At 40.0% G+C, this 18627-nt stretch overlaps 1 protein-coding gene across 5 annotated transcripts in view; it reads left to right on the top strand.

The window, feature by feature from the left end:
• The window catches only part of Slain2 (SLAIN motif family, member 2), a 77685-nt gene extending 60653 nt beyond the window's left edge, over positions 1-17032 (top strand). For 2 of the 5 annotated variants that reach the window (XM_017599185.3, XM_006250898.5), the window contains 3 exons: positions 7319-7399; positions 12743-13058; positions 14233-17032. In XM_017599185.3, the coding sequence (XP_017454674.1) occupies positions 7319-7399; positions 12743-13058; positions 14233-14299 (464 nt within the window). In that variant the 3' untranslated portion in view covers positions 14300-17032. The remainder of the gene's footprint in view (positions 1-7318; positions 7400-12742; positions 13059-14232) is intronic. The other 3 variants (XM_063273083.1, XM_006250899.5, NM_001107214.1) reach the window with 2 other exon arrangements.
• Positions 17033-18627: the final 1595 nt, after the last annotated feature.

The raw sequence follows: 18627 nt of genomic DNA, 5'->3' as shown, positions 1-18627 counted from the left end.
CGGATTCAAGTCATCGCTACAGTACGGCAAGGTAGCTCAGAGGTCAAGGCACTTGGCAGTCTAACCTCTACACCTGCACTGTGGTGTGTGCTCCACTCCCTCCCACCCTCCCCTGCCCAGTAACTGAACATATATTTTTAAATAAAAAGTAAAGTAAAATTAAAAAGATAATATTACAAGAAAAATTTAAGATTACCTCAAAATATTTAATTTAACCAGTTTTTAAAACTCCATGACCCTCTTGCTAAAGGTCATCGTTGTTTTGTTTTGTTTTCTGGGGTTTTTTTTGTTTGTTTGTTTGTTTGTTTTGTTTTGAGATACGTCTCTCCATGTAGGCCTGGCTTTCCTGGAACTCAAAATGTAAACCAGGGTGGCCTTAAATGCACAGAGATCCTCCTGCCTTTGCTCCCCCTTGTGATGGGAGTAAAGGTTTGTGCCACCACTCCCAATTAAGATCATCCTTTTTAATACTCAATGCTGTGTAATTTAAGACTATTAAGGAATGCATATTGTACTACCATAGAAATGCCTGTATTTATTTAACAGAATTCTTGTCACAAAATAAAAAGTCAAGCATTTATTATACATAGACTGAATAAAAATTTTTGAAGTCTTATTTTTAAAGGATTTGTTTTTATTTATAAAAGTAATGCAGTCACTGTCCAAATACTACCTTTAGCAAATAGATTTTCTTTAAAAACCTCTCCTTTTAGATTTCCAGATATAGAGGTAGTACTTAAAGAGTGTGCATGAGGCCCTGGATTCTATCCCTGATGCCACAGAAGTAAAACAAAATTATAGTTTACTATTACGTATTTTAAGCAGTGTAATAGTAAACGTAATTGGTTGTTCAATAGTACAGTCTATTAAATCTGTATAGCAAAAATTAACTTGTGAATTTTCTTTGCAGAACAAAAGTATTTTATAAGGATTGTATAATTTCACTTAATATCTATATCTGTTCATATGATGGTTTTAGTTTTTATTTGATTAATCTCTGTCTGCCAAGAATGCATTTTAAGCAGTATAATATTTAATCAACATAGATATCAGATTAATCCATATTTCTTATTTGACTTGTAATACAGATTAAAATTTGAGGTAATCATTTACTAAAACCATTATTTTTTAAGGATAAATCATCTTTTTAATAGAATTATTTGGGAAATTAATTATCGAGTTAAATCTGAACTACAGATAGCGCGTATGAGGTTCAGTCCTGGCATAGTAGTGCGTGCCTTTATTCCCATCATCCCAGAGGCAGTCCAGGTAGATCTCTGAGGTCAAGTCTAGCCTGGTCTGGAGAGTGAGACCTCACTAAACTTTTATTCTGGATGACTTGATGAATATCATTAACCCATGAATATGACAGGTCTTTCTTCACGAAGGTAATTTTTTTCAATCTTTATTTATAATGAATGTTTGTCTTTATTTTTGACAAGTATTGTGACAGGACATTTCTACTCTAACATGACATAGATTCCTTGAAAGATTGAAATTGTTCTGTATTATACATTAAAAGTGAGATTGAGAGGAGTAAATAGCACTGGAACGTAAAACTTAAATCCAAGCAACTTTTTTCATGGAGCATTAACTAAGTAGTAGACCCTACAGAGGTAAAAATAGCTGTCACAGTAAACCATGTGACTCCTAACAAAAAGCGCCACACACTCAAAACACTGTAAAAGGCCATTTAATGAAAAGATGGGTGAGACCAGTAACTGCTACAGAGTCACATGCAGCATAAAAGAAGACCAAAGAATAAGGGCTGGAGAGATGGCTCAGCGGTTAAGAGCACTGACTGCTCTTCCAGAGGTCCTGAGTTCAATTCCCAGCAACCACATGGTGGGTCACGGCCATCTGTAATGGGATCCAGTGACCGCTGGTGTGTCTGAAGACAGAGACAGTATACTCATATACATAAAATAATATAATAAAATAAATAATTCTTTTTAAAAAAGAAGACCAAAGCAGTGCACAGTGATAACTTCAAGTCAGATCGGCTAAACAGAGCCTAACTACATGGTACAAGATAGCTGCACATTAGCAGCATCTGTGCATTGCATTAAGGGCTGCAGTTTGATGTTTGCCGCTTACCAACTAACATAGACACAAGTGTGTAATCAAACCAATCAAGGGTTCTGCAGAGATGGCTTTTAATTAAGAGCACTGGGTCTTCCAGAAGACCTGAGTTTCATTCCCAGCATCCACATGACTGCTCACAACCATCTGTAACTCCATTCCAGGGTATCCAGTGCCCACTTCTGACCTTCGTGAGCACCAGGTATGCATGTGGTGCACGGATGCAGGCAAAACAGCCATACTTAGTTAAAAACATGTCGTTTTAAATGAACTCTTGGAATTACTTTTATGTAATATAAATAACCCTCCTGTGGTTATAAATCTTAATAAATGGCAGGTTAGTGTTGACCCAGCTCCAGAGCGTGACGGCTTCTTTAGAGATTTGTTATATCCATGGTTCATTACCAAGATGTGAAGATCATACAGAAATGCTGCTTTTTTCTTCTGCCTTTAAGACTACAATTTAAAGCACTATAGAAAAATGTTACTCAAGATTTTTATATGCCTTATTCTACTGGACATATACTAAAATGTTTTTGTTTTTTTGTAAAAGATAAACTTAATGAATTTAAGTAAAATTTGAACTCTGTTATCCCTGAAATAGAGTATGGTGAATTTTATGTTTTTAAACCCACAAGTTAATTTGACACATGAAGATATCCTGTTTCTGGGGGCTTCTCCCTCAGATACGTCACTGATGCCGCTAAAAGCCTGCAGTGTTAGAGGAGGTGAAGTACGGTTTTCAGTTGTAATCCTCACAGGCACTAGAGCCATGCTGTTATAGCTTCTCCTCACAGAGCTGAGACTGCCTTGGCATTGGCTTTCTAGGACGGGATTGTATTTAGTTTGAATTAATAAGATTGGGATTTTTCAAAATTCTACATGATAAATCTCTAAATAGCCTCCTGTGTAAAACTAGTTCTGCAGCTTCATGGCAACAAAAGGACAAACAGATTGGGAGCTTAGGACTGGAGTAATACACTAACAAATGTCGAAAATATATTAAACTCTGCGATAATTATCTGCTTTCTCTAGCAGAATTGTCATTATACAGTCATACTATGATTGATAATTAAATGAATAGGAAGAACATAGTTTTCCAGTTACTAGTTTAGCACGTGGAAAATATATGTGCAGTTTTACAAAGTTGCATTTCAGCATTTGATAAAAATTGTACAGGCAGAAGACTTGGACCATCACCTTTTTTAAAATTGGATATATACTTGTTGTTTCTTACATTCACGGCTACAGTAACACTTACTTATAATTTAAAATGTCCACACAAGCACTGCACAAATGTATTTGAAAAATAGAAAATCCAGAATATTGACAAGCTTAAAACTTAATTTTAAGTATACTGTATAAAAATTTAGATTTTTGTTATATGTTAATAGATCAGAGTTACCTATTTTCTTGAAGTTTTACATGTTTTTGATAGATAAAATATATATGTAATAATGCTTTATGTAGAAAATTCTTTAAAACAAAGTTTTTATAGTTTTTTACTTTGATATATGCTATCAAAGTAGATAGAACAGTATATAGAAAGATAGAAGCAGTTCTTATGTATCTTATCCAGTGAATTGATATACTGCTTTAAGAACTTTGGTTACTGGTCTAACGTTCGTTTTGTCTTAAGTAATTCCTTCTCCAGCTGTGAATGGTAACGCTTTGGTCTCATCTGCTGGTCTGCATGAAGCTAACTGTGCCAGGCTGCTGATTCCCACCCATGGGCCACTTCTTAGCCTTGTCACTATGCCAGTCACTGTCTTACTCGCTTACTTGCTATGGCTGCATTATTGTGGATGCTGGCATTCAAATATGAGGATTATGGCAGTGCTAATAATATTTTCAACTTTCATACTTGTAAAATATGAGTAACTTAAAAAGTTTAAGAAAACCAGAGCATTTAAGAAACCAGAACAGGTTTGGTTTTTTGTTTTTGTTTCTCCCAACTAAAAGAAGAGGACTTTAATCAAAGGTAGAATTTCTTTAAGAGACAATGACTTACGTTCTAACATCATTAGAGTATGGATTTAAGTTTAGTTTTCAGAAAAATACAGGTATCACCAGCTGGTAAGTGAGAAAAAGAATAGGTGAAGCCCTCAAGACTCCGTAGTGGTTTTTTATATCCGAGTATCCTTACTGTTTTATAATGCCTGGGGTATGTTTACATGTGTTATAGCGTGGGAACTTCACAAATACACATTTATTTTGTAGAGAGCAGATATGCATGTAATCAAGTACATTATGCAGGCTCACACAACTAAGACCAAACTGCTCCCTCTCCCAGCACCCCTGCTACTATCTGAAGACCTCTTCTCGCCTAATGCGCGTGCATAGGCCTCTTGGAAAACACTCCCAGATGGCTCTGTTTGGGTGTGGGCTAGAGTGAACCCTAGACAATTCGCGCAGAACAGGAGTAATTTTACCTAGGACACAGATTATGACCCAGAGAGGAGCTGTGGAGGACCAATAGCATGCTCTGCTCTGCTCTGGAAGGATCCAGAGCACTTGATAACTTTTGTGTGGCTGGTCTTCTGAGGTTCACAAGGAAGGGATTTCCTCAAGGTGTCACCTACTACCAATGCACTAATGGTTATTCTCCAGTTTTGCATTACTTTAAAGCATTAATTAAACTATATTACATGCAATAATTATATAATTGGCCAATCTAAGACTAGTAAAATATTTAAGGACTGTCAATTTAATAAGTAATATTGGATCCCTTATCTTAATCAAGAGGATTTTATAAATGACTTGATTTGGGGCCTTTACCAGTAGCATTAACTACATTTTAGAGTGGAGACCCATACTCTTATTCTTTTAAGTGTCTCAATTGACATTTTTATAAACATATGCAAGTTTAAGAGCCACTTATTTTGGCTAAAGTTTTGTAAAACTTTGACTGAAAAGGGTATAATTTATTTAAAAAATAAATAAATACATTTAAATCTCTACATTTTGTACATTTGTCAGTCACTTGTGTGCTAATTATTTGGTAGAAATGATTGAGTTATGAGATAATCCTAGCACTGGGGATTTATATGTGAGACAGTCTATACCACAACCAAGGATTTATATGTGAGACAGTCTATACCACAACCAAGGATTTATATGTGAGACAGTCTATACCATAGCCAAGGATTTATATGTGAGACAGTCTATACCATAGCCAAGGATTTATATGTGAGACAGTCTATACCATAACCAAGGATTTATATGTGAGACAGTCTATACCATAACCAAGGATTTATATGTGAGACAGTCTATACCATAGCCAAGGATTTATATGTGAGACAGTCTATACCATAACCAGAGATGCTATGGAAGCAGAGGAGAGGCAGCAGATTGAGCATGGAGGCCTTGATGACCTGAGTTCATGATGAAAAGAGAAAAATGACTCCTGCAAATTGTCCTTGGACATATATACACCATGGCACACCTTATGTGCTTGTGCACATACTAATTCAGAATAATATTTATTAAAAATGCCTTATAGTTTGTCAGCATATGATCGTTTGCTTTTCTCTTGTCATTTGTACCTGAGAGTACCCCTGTCTGTTATTCAAAGCTTGGCATTCCCAGTCTCAGCGCTCTCTTCTACTGTTTCTTCCTCTATGTGGAATGCCTTCTCCAGAGCCTCACATGGCTCCTTCCTGCTCTCCACTTGATCTGTGAGCATATGTCATCTTCAGGGAATCTTTATGGATTACCCTGTGTATAATGCAGCTCTGGTCTCCTCTTCCTCCTGTCCTACTTACTTTCCTGCCTAGCAGCCATTACTGTCTGGAAACCTATGGATTTTGCTACTTTATTTTCATTCTCCCCTTTTCTAAGTATTTCATTAGAAGAAGAAAAGTTCCTAGTGGGCTATTGAGTTTATTTTACCCAGAATACATGGGATGGATGGATAGATGGATGGATGGACAGACGGACGGACGGACATTTGGACAAATAGCCGAATAGCATTTAATGATAGTATCCTATAATTTTGTGGTTATAGGTATAAAGTAACAGACTTTTTTCCTCCCAAGTCTGGAGAAGTTTTTGCTTGTTTGCCTGACCATGCGTGAATTACATTAGCATCAAACACTATGCTGCTATAATAAGGTTTGAAGTGCTAGAAAATTAGAAATTTTTCTTCTAATTTAAAACATTTTCTGTTTTAAAAGTTGGTTATCTCAAGGAGGACATAGGAGTGCTTTGGCTTTGATAGACGTAATGGGATTTCAGCCTTTGTCTCTGATGTCTCTTTATCCTCCGATGATCAGTTTTTACGCCCTCCTTAGATGGTCTTGTAGGTCTAGAACTTGGAGCTTTTGTTGCTTCTATTTTATTCTTCAGAACATAATGCGTTAAAGTGTGGAGCATGTACTGTGACCAGCGGAATGGCAGTTTAGAGGTACTTAACTAGGTGACTGGAATGGGACAGGGTAACTTTGAATTACAGTAGTTGGCACTGTTTCACCCTGAGCAGCTCTGAGCTGTCTTCCGTCCCAGTTTTGGAAGTTTCAGTATAGTTAATAGACCAGAAGTTTGAGGGTGATCTTAGCAGTCCTTGTTGATCACATTACAAAGCAGGCGTCCTAGCTGGTCTCCATCCCTCAACACAGACACACACAGACACACACACACCCCAGAATATGAATTAGTTGGATTTTACAGCAAGGTAACACAATAAAGATGCCAGGTTACGATAGGATTTACCTGGTTCTGAGTTTTCTGAGTTTTCTTCTCCTTTTTGAGAAATTACTGCTTGATTTTGGAGTAATTCATCTACCAATAATTGCTTTGCCAAAATGTGTGGTGTTTTTCCTTTCTTGCATTGAATGAGTATTGTGTGTTTTCTATTTTATTTCTATAGTATTTTCTATTCCGTGTGCTGTGTTCACCATGTTGATCCTTATGCTTTCATTCTTTGCACCTATAGCATGTTCGCTGGGGCTTGTTTTCTCTTTGATACTCCAGCCAATTGACATATTAGAGGGTTTTTTTAATCTACCAAAAAACCCTAGTTCTAAGAATATGCAGTGGCACTAAGATTTCTGCCCCGTTTCTTTTGCACATTAATGCACGGAGCATCAGTGAACACTCCTGCGCTTCTAGAGTTCCAGTGCCGGCCTCGTGGCTTCTATTCCTTGGTAACTTTTAAATCTCTAAGTATTTAGGTTTACAGAAGGTGTAGCCTTTACCTTGTACTTCCCAGCAAATATTACACTTCCTTGTTTTTCAGCAGCTTCTCAAAGGCTGAAAAGTTTGCCTCGTACTCCCCTCAAAGCCAAACAGGTGCTTCCAACTCCATCTACAAACAGAGGTAATTACAGCCTCTTCCTGAGTTCGAACTTGAGCACGTGGTGCCCATAGATCTCGAAGTTCTGGATCTCTGAGTCAGGGATGCCGGGGGCACATTTCAAGTTACGTTTTCCTTCATAAAATAATGCAGATTAATTTCCTTGTATGGATAATAGCAGGGGAAACCTATTTCTTCTGAGGTATGTATTGAATTGTCCTGAAAGGTTGACATAATTTATGAATTTCTCTCTACTAATCTAAAAGCAAAGATTATTGCTTTAGATTAATGAAAATTGGACAGATGGGTACCATAAATGTCACACATCCTATCTGTTAATGCTTTTCCCTCAAGCGTTGGTCTTTGGATTTACTTATCTTTGGCATAAGATGAAACCCTTGAATTATACACTGATTGAAGTTAAGTTTTAATGTTCAAGTGACTCCATTTGGAAGATTTATGCTAACAGTGGTAGCTTTTGTAAGGACCGAGTGCTGAGGAAATTGATAACGGTTGGGCACTAACACTAGACGAGATGGTTCCAAACATTGAGTATATTGGTAGGTCGGGGACAAAGAAGTGAGAGAAACAGTGACATAGGGTAGACTAGCTGTCCTGAGAGTAAACAGATGCCTCAAAAAGTGGGACAGAGCAGAGACAGAGAGGAAAAAGGTCTCCCCTGGTGAGTAAGGAAAACGTAAGGAAAGAGAAATTTTGATGTTTAATTTGTTTTTGTTTTTTTAAATAAGATGTGGTTAATATGATTGCAAAATATTATATCCTGTTGTTGTTATTGTTGTTGGTTTTTGGTTTTGTGAGACAGGGTTTCTCTATATAGTCTTGACTATCATAGACTAGCTCCATATACCAGGCTGGCTTTGAACTCAGAGAAATCCACCTGCCTCTGCCTCCTGAGTGCTGAGATTAAAGGCATGGCCACCACCATACTGATAAGACAGATATCACATATTCTCCCTCATGAGTAAGTCCTAGCTTTTTAAAAAAGATGTATTTATTTATGTACGTGAGCGCCTCATCTGCATCTCTGACTGCATACCAGAAGAGGACACAGAATTGTGAGCTGCCACATTGCTGGGTTGAATTCAGGACCTCTGGAAGAGCAGCCAAGTGCTTTTAATTGCTGTGTCTCTGTGTGTGTGTGTGTGTGTGTGTGTGTGTGTGTGTGTGTGTGTGTGTGTGTGGTGTTGTGGATGTTGTCATTATACCCCTTCTCTATATTAGGTTAGCTGCATGTTACATACCTGTAACCCCAACACTCAAACGGTGGAGGCAAAAGGATGTGAGTTCAAGGCCAGCCTGAAAATACAGCGAGATAGTGTCTCAAACCAAGCTCAGTGATAAAGCACATGCCTAGCACGCCCCTGGAACGAGAGTTCATGGCTTCAGTCTCCAGCAGTGTACAGTCCAGCACTGGCTCATCCCTGATGATCCTGACACACAGAGATGCCCAACCCCATGTCCATTCACCTTCCCAGACCTCTCTCCCTGTCTCTACCTCTGCTTCCTGTGCACACAATCCTGACCCCTTGCTATCTCCTCTCCCACCCCAGGTTAGTATTTTCAATGGGATTCCTGAGCATGTGAACGAGTAGGTCTGATTCTTGTGCCCTCTCTTAGGTTCTTTTTCTTCTATTTGTGTTGTCCAATGTAATGGTTTTGTTTTATAAATATAGTATTTTATTTTTTATTATCCCTTAGAAGCCTGTTTTTTTTTTTCTTTTAAAGAGTTTCATTTTATTATTGCTGCAAAGAAAATATGGAACAATTCGAGACTTTGCATGTTATCCTTTACTCGGGCCAGGCTAATCTATTTTCCAACTTTAGATGTGTGCTGCAGAATTGAACAGAGTCCTTTTCTACTGAGAAACGACAGGGAGTGCATCCATGTAAGAGAGTTGTGGAAGGGAAAGTAGTTAGGATGAGAGGAGAATAAAAGGGGAAAGTTCTTTGTTGATTCTCAGAAATGTGATTATACCATTTTGGTGTAGGACTCCTGTGTTTTCCTGTTTTTCCCTCCTTAGGGAGGCGTGGAGTTGTTTTTGTTTTGTTCTTTTTTTTTTTTTTTTTTTTTGGTTGGTTGGGTTTTCACTTAAATTGTCTTTATTTTCTGTATGTGAATGTACGCATGCATGTGCCAGCATGAGTGTGGAGGAGAGATGACTCTGAGGAGGCCATGGGCCCCAGGGCTCAGACGCAGACAGTCAGGCTTCGCCTCTCCTCCTCCACAGCAGCTCTGTGAATGAGCTCAGGGTTTTATCCAATGGCCTTGTTCAGTCACACAGTCCCTCCCCAGTTCTGGGACTCAGGAACATATGTTAAAAGCTATTATTACTGGCTCACAGTTCATGGAGGCCTTTAGGAGCCTTCTTACTGCTCTCGGACTTCGGGTTGAATCATTCTCAGTGTTAAGGCTGTTCTTCAGCATCTAAGCTGCTGTTAACTCCTAACAGTTTAGCATTTTATCTTTCAAAAGCTCTGTGTGCTTTTCCAGAAACATATTTCTCTCCTCATTCCATTTAAACTGTGTGTATCTCTGAGCCTGTGAGAGTACACGTGAAGTCCTCTCCTGCGAGTTCAGGCATCACAGCTTCTCTTGACTTAAGTGCTTCCTGGCCTTCGTTACTGTTTCCTTGTTCCTATGTGTTTCCTGATTATGTGCTGGAGGCACACAGTGTGGAAGTTTACATTGTTCTGTGATATTGTTAATCTTCTTTTAAATACTGTTGGAGTTTATTGTGTTAAGTACTTGTATTTCTTACAAATCAGTTTAAGCCTTTATAGTAGAGATCTGTTATTTTCTCAAAGACCAGATGGTAACTACTTTTGGCTTGTGGCCACATGGTCTTAGTATTCTAACTTCTCAACCACATACTATAACAGCCATAGATTGTGTGTAAATGAGTGAGTGTGCTCTAATGTAACCTTATTCACGGTGTATTCACCCACATGAACAGCTTGTGGACAACTATTCAAAAGTTTATTCTATAAGCTTTCTCAGAGCAGATTTGCAGTATCTTTTTTCCTAGGGCTAGGTGTCCCGTCCCAAATGGGCGTCATTCCCTCCCTGCCCCCTGGTTAAGGCTTGATCCTTTTAGAGTATCTCCAGGCTGCTTTGACATCTCCTAGATTTGGCAAGGACTCTCCCACAGCTGGTTGAAACTCAGAGGAACAGCAGTGTGTGTGAGCTCTGCCTGCTGTTGAGTTTACAGTGCTGCCCACTTTGTCCACACGCACGGAGTCTCACTCTAGATAAACACTCAACCCAATGCTTAGCCAAAGATTCCACCAGACCCCAAGCTGAGTTCTGAGGATCTTCTAAGCAGCTCTCTCCTCTAAAGCAAAGTATCGTTAAGATTTCTGATTTTGTCTTCTCTGCCCATCAAGCTGAGTTTGGTCTGCCTGAGATAATCTCTGATACACTCTCTGATACACAGTTGACAGTGTGTGTTCAGAACAACAACAAAAAGCCCCAAGGCTTCAGAACTGGTTCATTTCATATCAGACTCTTAGACCCAACACTCCAAGCATCCTCTTGTAGAAATCACTGTATTCAGTGGTTAAGTACTTTTTTAAAACGTTTCATGAGCCGTCCAGTCTTATAGGAGTCTAGCAGCAGCAGGCTAATCTCTTCTCAGCCCTACTCAAGCTTTCTCTCAGGCCGGCTTCTCTGGTTCTGGATGAAGATCTTGGAACTTCCAGTCAGTGTTGGGGACTGGGGGGTGGCAGAGCAAGAAGAGCAGCTTACATCCCCAACTGCCATCATGAGTTTGTGACAGTTACATTCAGAGCTATCTCTCTGCCTTGTTTGATCTCTGTGGAAACACTCTCACAAACACACAAGCAGTCTGCTTCACTGACCGTAAGCACGGCAATCAGTGAGGTTGATCATCAGAATTCGCCTCCTCTTTCCTCTCCTCCCGTTACTACAGTAGACCTTACTGTATTCTGTTGTACAGATGGATTGACAGAAGTACAGAAAACAGAATAGTTTAGAATGACCACATCTGTGCCTCAAGCTTTCTTTCGACTAAACTAAGGGAGTGGAAACTAAGGGAGTTGTTTAAGAACATTGTTAGTTTTCTGCCTCTGGTCCACACACACCCTCTACTCAGCCTGATCCCAAGCTTCTGTGTTTGATAAGCGCGTTAACGCTTGTTTGAGTTGTGCATTGCTACCCTTGGCTTTCTGAGGAAACGAAAACCCTTTCAGAGGAGACATTTTCAAACATGAAGCAGAAAAGGGTAAGCATGCATCCCAAGAGATCTAAACTTTATCTCAAAGGACCTATTACAATAATAGAATGTGTTTGAGTCTTGTCTTCACTTAGAAAGCAGTGCAGACTGTACATCTATTTCTATGTCCGGCATCTGTTTTAATACAGACACGTTTTCTTAGTAGACGTGGCATTCTGTGACTTCCTAGACCTTTTGATGTGCTCCTGGATTGCACACACGTGTGTCAGAACACGTTCAGGAATTGTCTCCTTTTGCCATGGATTTCAGGGATTAGTTCAGGTTGTCACAAGTATGTAGCAAGCACTACTTTGTACTGAATTATCTCAGTGCCTCTCGGGCTGACTTTTAAAATAGTAGTAACTGTTAGTTCCTGACTTGTAGTTACACTATGGTATGTGGCTTTAAGACTCTAGTCATCTAGTCATTGGGTTTTTTTTGTTTTTTTTTTTTGTTTGTTTGTTTGTTTTTTTTGGTTCTTTTTTTCGGAGCTGGGGACCGAACCCAGGGCCTTGCGCTTCCTAGGTAAGCGCTCTACCACTGAGCTAAATCCCCAGCCCCTAGTCATTGGGTTTTTATGCACATGGATATACAACCCTCACTTCTACCTTTAGAATGTTCTCGAGTGACCTCTCTTAGTTACTACAGTGAGATGTAATCCTGTGGTGATTACTGAAGTTACTTGTTACTGTGTTATATGTGCATATGCACATGGAAGCAATGGTATAGTGGGGATCGTTTGTGTGCCACAGCATACATGGAGGTCATAGGACACCGTCAAGTCCTTCCTCTATGTTGGTTTCTTGGATTGAACTTGGGTTTCTAAGAATATGTAGCATGCATCTTTTACCACTGAGCCATCTTGCTGGTCCCTGTACTGTGCCCTACCCCCTTATTCTTGGGGTATCCAGGTTACCCTGATTAATGTACTTCTTCGAAGACAGTTTGTCACCCTCTAAGGTAACCTTTTTTCTATTAGCCCAAACAGGTCCTTTATTTGAGGCTCATAATATAGATATTCTAATGCTCAGTCATCGTGGGTAATGAAACAGTGGTTTCGCTGTACTTGGATCCCTCAGAAAACACTGGTTTTCCTTTGCTGTTCTGCATACAGTACCTTCTCCAGGCAAGTTCCGCTCCCCTGCAGCACCATCTCCATTGGCTCTTCGGCAACCAGTGAAAGCGTTTAGTAACCATGGCTCTGGTTCTGGTAGCCAAGAAACTACACAGTTCACACAAACCACCTCCTCACCTGGGCCTCCCGTGGTGCAGAACACAGCCCCGGCAAACCCTTCCAGCAATATCAACAGTGCCACTCTAACCAGACCTGCAGGGACAGCTGCAATGAGAAGTGGCCTGCCCCGGCCTAGCGCCCCTTCTGCGGGGGGCATACCAGTGCCTCGCAGCAAGCTTGTGCAGCCTGTTCGAAGGTAAGCGTAAATGTTGGCCTCAGCACAGTGAGTCTGTGAAAGGGAGCAGCCTGTCTCAGTCCTGTCTGCATTCAGTTGTGAGTGTGGAGAGCTAGGGTGGGTCCCCCCACATTAGCACAGTTTAAGCAAAGCATTACCTCCTTGTTCTGAAAAAGTCTTCATTTGGATATCATGCAACCTTAGTTCAGGTTTGCTCAAATGCCTAGCACGATGAAGCAGCTCAGGAAGCTTCTGGACAGAGTGATTAAAGACTCTTGAATTGGTTGTGATGGTTGTTCATTTTGAGAACAACAATAAACATAAGATAAGCACCCGGGGATTTAGAAAGTACTTGCTGCTCCCTGAGTAGATGCTGTTTAAACTGGTGCAACTCAGAATTGTAGAGCTCCACCTTCTACTCCAGAGATTCTGGGCCCATTTTGTTGTTTAATCTCGAAATAATTCTGATCCCAAGGAGGTCATGAACCATACCTACATGATCTCTACCCTTCAGGAAGGGGATTTGCACTATCAGGAAGTTTAGATGTCAGCTATAACTAAACTTTCTTTTCTTAAAAAAGAGAAGTCCCAATCTTGTACTCAAACCGTGTATGCCTGTATATCTTCATACGATGTTTCACATTTCCAGACTTGGTAGGAGAACACGGTGGCTTTGTGTGCCGTGCACTTCTTACTGTGTCTCATTGTCACAGCAGTAAGTACTCTACTTTTCAGAGGAGTGTGTTGAAGTTTAGTGAAATAAAGCAATTTCCCTGAGGACAGAGAACTAGTAAGAGTGTCAGTTACAAGTTTGTCTGTCTTCAAACATTTTCTTCACCCAGTGCCCCACAGTGCATGCCGGTCTGTGGTGGGGACACTGGGCCTGCACTGTCGCACTCATCCTCTCGCCCTACAGAGCAATAGATTGGCTGGCTGTGTGTTTGGACCTTTGTTTTCCTCTTGTTCTAACTCCACAGGCACAATTACAGAAATGGGTTACAGGACTCATCTGTGTGGAGTGGCATTGGAAAGTTGTAAACTTGTCAAGCAAGGAAATGTTCAGAGCTTAGTAATTCCCTAAAATAACCCTCATGGGACACTGTGGGACACTGTACCACCTGAAGAATAATGAAGACCTGTAACAAATCAAACAGTCTGTGCAGACATAAAAGGTCATAAAATTCTTTGATTTCAGATCATTGCCAGCTCCTAAAACCTATGGTAGCATGAAAGATGACAGTTGGAAAGACGGCTGTTACTGACCAGCAGAGACAAGGATACAGACGTCCACAGCTTCATGGACACCCCTTCACCAAGCTGAAACCAACTTTTATATGCAGACTCTTCAGTGAGACTCTTGGGTTTGCACACTCCCAGCCTCTCTGTCTTAATAGCACAAGTGACGGAGACGAGGAAGCAGCACTTTAATGCCACGTGACATCAGATGTGTTTGGTAGTCATGCAGTCACTCTCCATGGGGTCGCCTAGTTTTGTTCACTTGAAGCACGGTTCATTTTATTATTTGACAGAGGCCAATATCTGGGCAAATACCTACTGGATGCCAAAGAGAATGCCCATTTGTAAAGAGAGAACCTGTGTACATGGGAAGATGGTGAACTTAGGCTATCCAAAACCTCACGTTCAACCTACTTTACTGTACAAATAGTATCAATAAATACTGTGTTAACAAGAACTAATATTCTGACTAATTAGACTGTTTTCTTAGTCCTTCAGGATACAGTAAATTATAAAGATTGGGAGAGAGAAAGGACAGACCTGAGCTAAAGACTCAAAACGTGCTACTACCTGTGTTTAGGAAGGTTTTATACATTACTTTTGCAGACTCCGTGGGAAAAGGCTCTTAGCTTTTAAACATAGCTCACATAGCCACGTGCAGATGGTGTCACAGTGCACGCCCACCGCCCTACATCTCAGACTTCTGTGTACCTGTTTTTGATGCCAGAAGGGCTCACTCTCTTTCTAACTTTACAGTTCCTGGCTCAGGACAGATGGCCTTTGCTGTTGAAGCCAACTTACTCACATGCTGGTTTCTGTCTGTCACAGAGCTGAAAGAGCTGTTTCCACACCAGGTTTCTATGATGTCAAAGAACAGTTACGTGTCTTTGTCCTTGACAAAGCAACACCTCAGAACTTAGAGCCTGGAGTAGAACCATATCCAAGAGGAGGGAAATCTATGCACTAACTGTAAACATCTCTGTGATGGCAGCTGTACTGCTGCTCGTAAGCGGCAGCGCGGTCTGTTATGTGGTAGTCAGTCCACTCCAAACTGAATGACTGTATGAAGTCCCTTTTTAAAACCCTGTCCCTTTAACTTAGATTCTGCCTTACATCAGCGTTTTCATTGTTTGGTTACAAAGCATCCAACTCTACTTTGCTAAATACTTGCTCTTTAAATGGCATATGTGTGTATATAACCCTTGGAATTAGCTGTTTGGTTTTTCAGATTATTATCAAACTATAACTCGAGCTGACTTCTCATTTTTTATAATGAGGTCTGTTTTTTAAATACTTAATACAGTTTTAAATGTTGGCAGTTGGGTCACATAGAGGCGGGGTATTTGAACTCGTTTCCTGTAAGTAGAGGATGTTCTATAAAGTGCACGTAGAAATACAGAGAGGAAGGGAAGGGAAGTTTCCTGCTCAGGAAAGCATCGATTTGATGATAACAGAGACCCCGTCTGCCATGGCTGACGCTGGCCCAGCAGGGAGACATGGAGCGCAGACAGCACGAGTGCCAGACCTGTAGTATAGGGTGGAAGACATTGAAGGGATGTGAGGGAAGGAGGCTGCCCCGTCGGGTGCCCCGTCATCCATGATGCTGGACTGAGAACAGCTGTTTCTTCCAGAAAGACGGAGCGCGTGCTTTGGCCTGCTGAGAGCCAGAGAGCAGCCTCGGTCTCTGCAGAGCCTCACGTGCACACAGCAAGCAGGTCTCTGTTCAGTGTGACGGTTGGAAATAATAAATGCTGCAATCTAATAATTTAAAAGAACCTTTAATGAACCATCTATCACATTTTTAAGTTAGATAATCAGTTTCAAAAGGAACATTCAGGTTATTTAACATTGTTTTTAAATGGCTGCATCAGAACAAATATCTATTTTTTTTTAATTAAACTATTTCATCACTTGTTTAAAAATGTATTTTGGATCTGAGTTTGGTGATATTATTTCAGCTGCTGCTGCACTACCACAGATTATTATTGGCTTTTAGTTTCCTAAAGAGAAAAATTGCCTTTTTACTAGAAAGCCTTTGTGTATTGCCAGTTTTTCTGTTTGGGAAAATCTAAGGATTTACTGTGGTTAGTCGTACAGAAGAAATGTGGATTTGATGAACTAGTGCCTATGATTTTAACTTATGTTTGATATATAGTAGTAGGGTCATAAATGTTGATTATTTTGTGCCAACAGCCCAGAATTGTCACTTGTATGTCAGCAGAAACTATGACCTCTGCTTCCAAAGTTATTTAATTTTCTCAGTGTTTGGATGTTATTTTTTGTAAGTGTGTTAATAAAAGTGTAAAGAATTGGAAAAATATAAATATTCTTAACTCAAGCATTTGCTGAATCATTTTTCTACAAAACTTGTTTGTACAAAACTCTGTGAAGAGTTGACTTTTCTCAGTTTTCATACCCTGGAAATCACATTTTGTAAAACTGGGGACCATTCATAATTGTCAGATACTTTTTTAAATTATCTCAGAACATCACTTTTATATATAGATATAAAAATTTTTTTGAAAGCAAAGAAAATTAAATACATATGTGTCCCCAGATATTTGTACAACTCTAGGATGATCTAGACTGTGTATGTTCAGATCGACGTAACTCACTGTACAGATGCCCAGCTTTGACAGATGATGCATGGTCCTTAGAGCACATGAAGTTTGATTTGCAAACATTTCTATAGCTGCACTTGTAATATGTGGTTGCCTCCTTAATAAACAGCCTGACCATGATGTTTATTATTAAATCTACATTTATTTTCCAAGTGTTTTATTAATTTCTGGATATGCAAGAGTTCTTCTCTCCCCCAACCCCATTCCCTACAGCTGGTCTTCATAGCTCTCTCAGTTGGTTTTTTAAACACACACAGACCCGAGTCTCGCTGCCCCTCAGACCCCGACCCAGAGCTGGGTTGGGTCACTATAGTCCCTCTCCTTGTTCCGTAGTTGAGTCATGTGGAGCGATTGCAGGTAACTTCACACTTGGTTTGTGCTCGGAGGTTTTCTTCTACTCTGAATTGATTTGTAGCTAGAAAAAGCATCAGTAAAACAGGAGGTGTTACCTAAAGGAGCTCCCTAAAGGAGTTTCCACCAAGGAGCCCCCGTGCATTCTTAAGCCACATGATTCTTTTACATGATCGTGTGACTCTTATGGATGGAGCAACTGAGACCTCTGCTCGTCACTGAGCTCTGCTTGTTCTGTAGAAGATGCTGGCACCTGCCCCTTACTGATGATGACACACAACTGAAACCCCATCTTGGAATCCTCTCAGGACAGCTGAAGACCTTAAGAACAGCTTGAATGATATTGTCAGCATACTTAGGTCAGTCCTGAATGAGAAGTGTGTCAAAGCCGTGTGTGTCTCTAGTGAAACACTTGCTGTGATACTGCTTATTCCAGAGCCAGGCATCTATCACTCCTGCCATCCTAACACTGAAGCAGCAGTGTGAGTTCAGGGCCAGGCTGCACCGTATCCTGTGGTGCTGTCTCTGAAAGGAAAAGGCAGGGTAAGTGTTAGCGGAGACTGCACAGCTAAGGAGCAGTCTGTAATTTCAGACAGCCCTAGGTAGAAATCTAGGTGGGCTAAATAAGACAGATTTTACTCAGCCAGATTTACTACAACTTACTTTAGACTATGTGAACTACATATGAATTCAAACCAGTTCTCATCTACTCGAAGTCACCTTAGGAAAGATTAGTCAACACTTATCAAATTATAGCGAAGGGGGCCTAAACTCTGCTGTTCTGACAGGAGGAAGTAATGTATGTCTCCAAATAACTAAAGCTATTTTAAATATTCTCACCACAAGAAAGTTGTAAAAATGTTAAGTACTGTGCTAAATTATTAACATGCATCAAAACATACCCCAAGTCCTCAATATGTATAATTGTCAAGTATTAATAATTTGTGATCCATTAATGAACAGGTCACAATAAAAATTGTTTACTATTTGAATATTAATGTTTAATATATACCCGTTGCTTTAGGAAATAAGCAGAAAGCAGTAAGTATGAAGACAAATGATTCCTCACAGTTCTACAATTCAGAAGTCAGTGTTGAAGCGTTTACCGAACATGATTATAAAATACGAAGTCGAAGGGTAGAAAGACTTCATTCTTCTCATTTAAAACTCTGAAGGCACGCAGCACTTGCATCCACAGAGGAGGTCACTCGCTGCCCTGGAGAGTTTAGTGTGCTGCTTTGCACACACACAGTCTCTGAGACACTCACATAGGCTGCGTTTATTGTTAAACATTGATTAGCTCTTACACTTGTTATAGCAATTAGAAGAATAGGGTGAATCCAAAAGGAAAATCAATTACATTGCTATTCAGTTCCACCTTG

The sequence above is a fragment of the Rattus norvegicus genome, chromosome 14 (genome assembly GCF_036323735.1).
Source record: "Rattus norvegicus strain BN/NHsdMcwi chromosome 14, GRCr8, whole genome shotgun sequence".
In the NCBI taxonomy this organism is placed as follows: domain Eukaryota; kingdom Metazoa; phylum Chordata; class Mammalia; order Rodentia; family Muridae; genus Rattus; species Rattus norvegicus.
The sequence above is the reverse complement of the archived record's forward strand: the minus strand, read 5'-3'. Positions and strand labels throughout refer to the sequence as shown.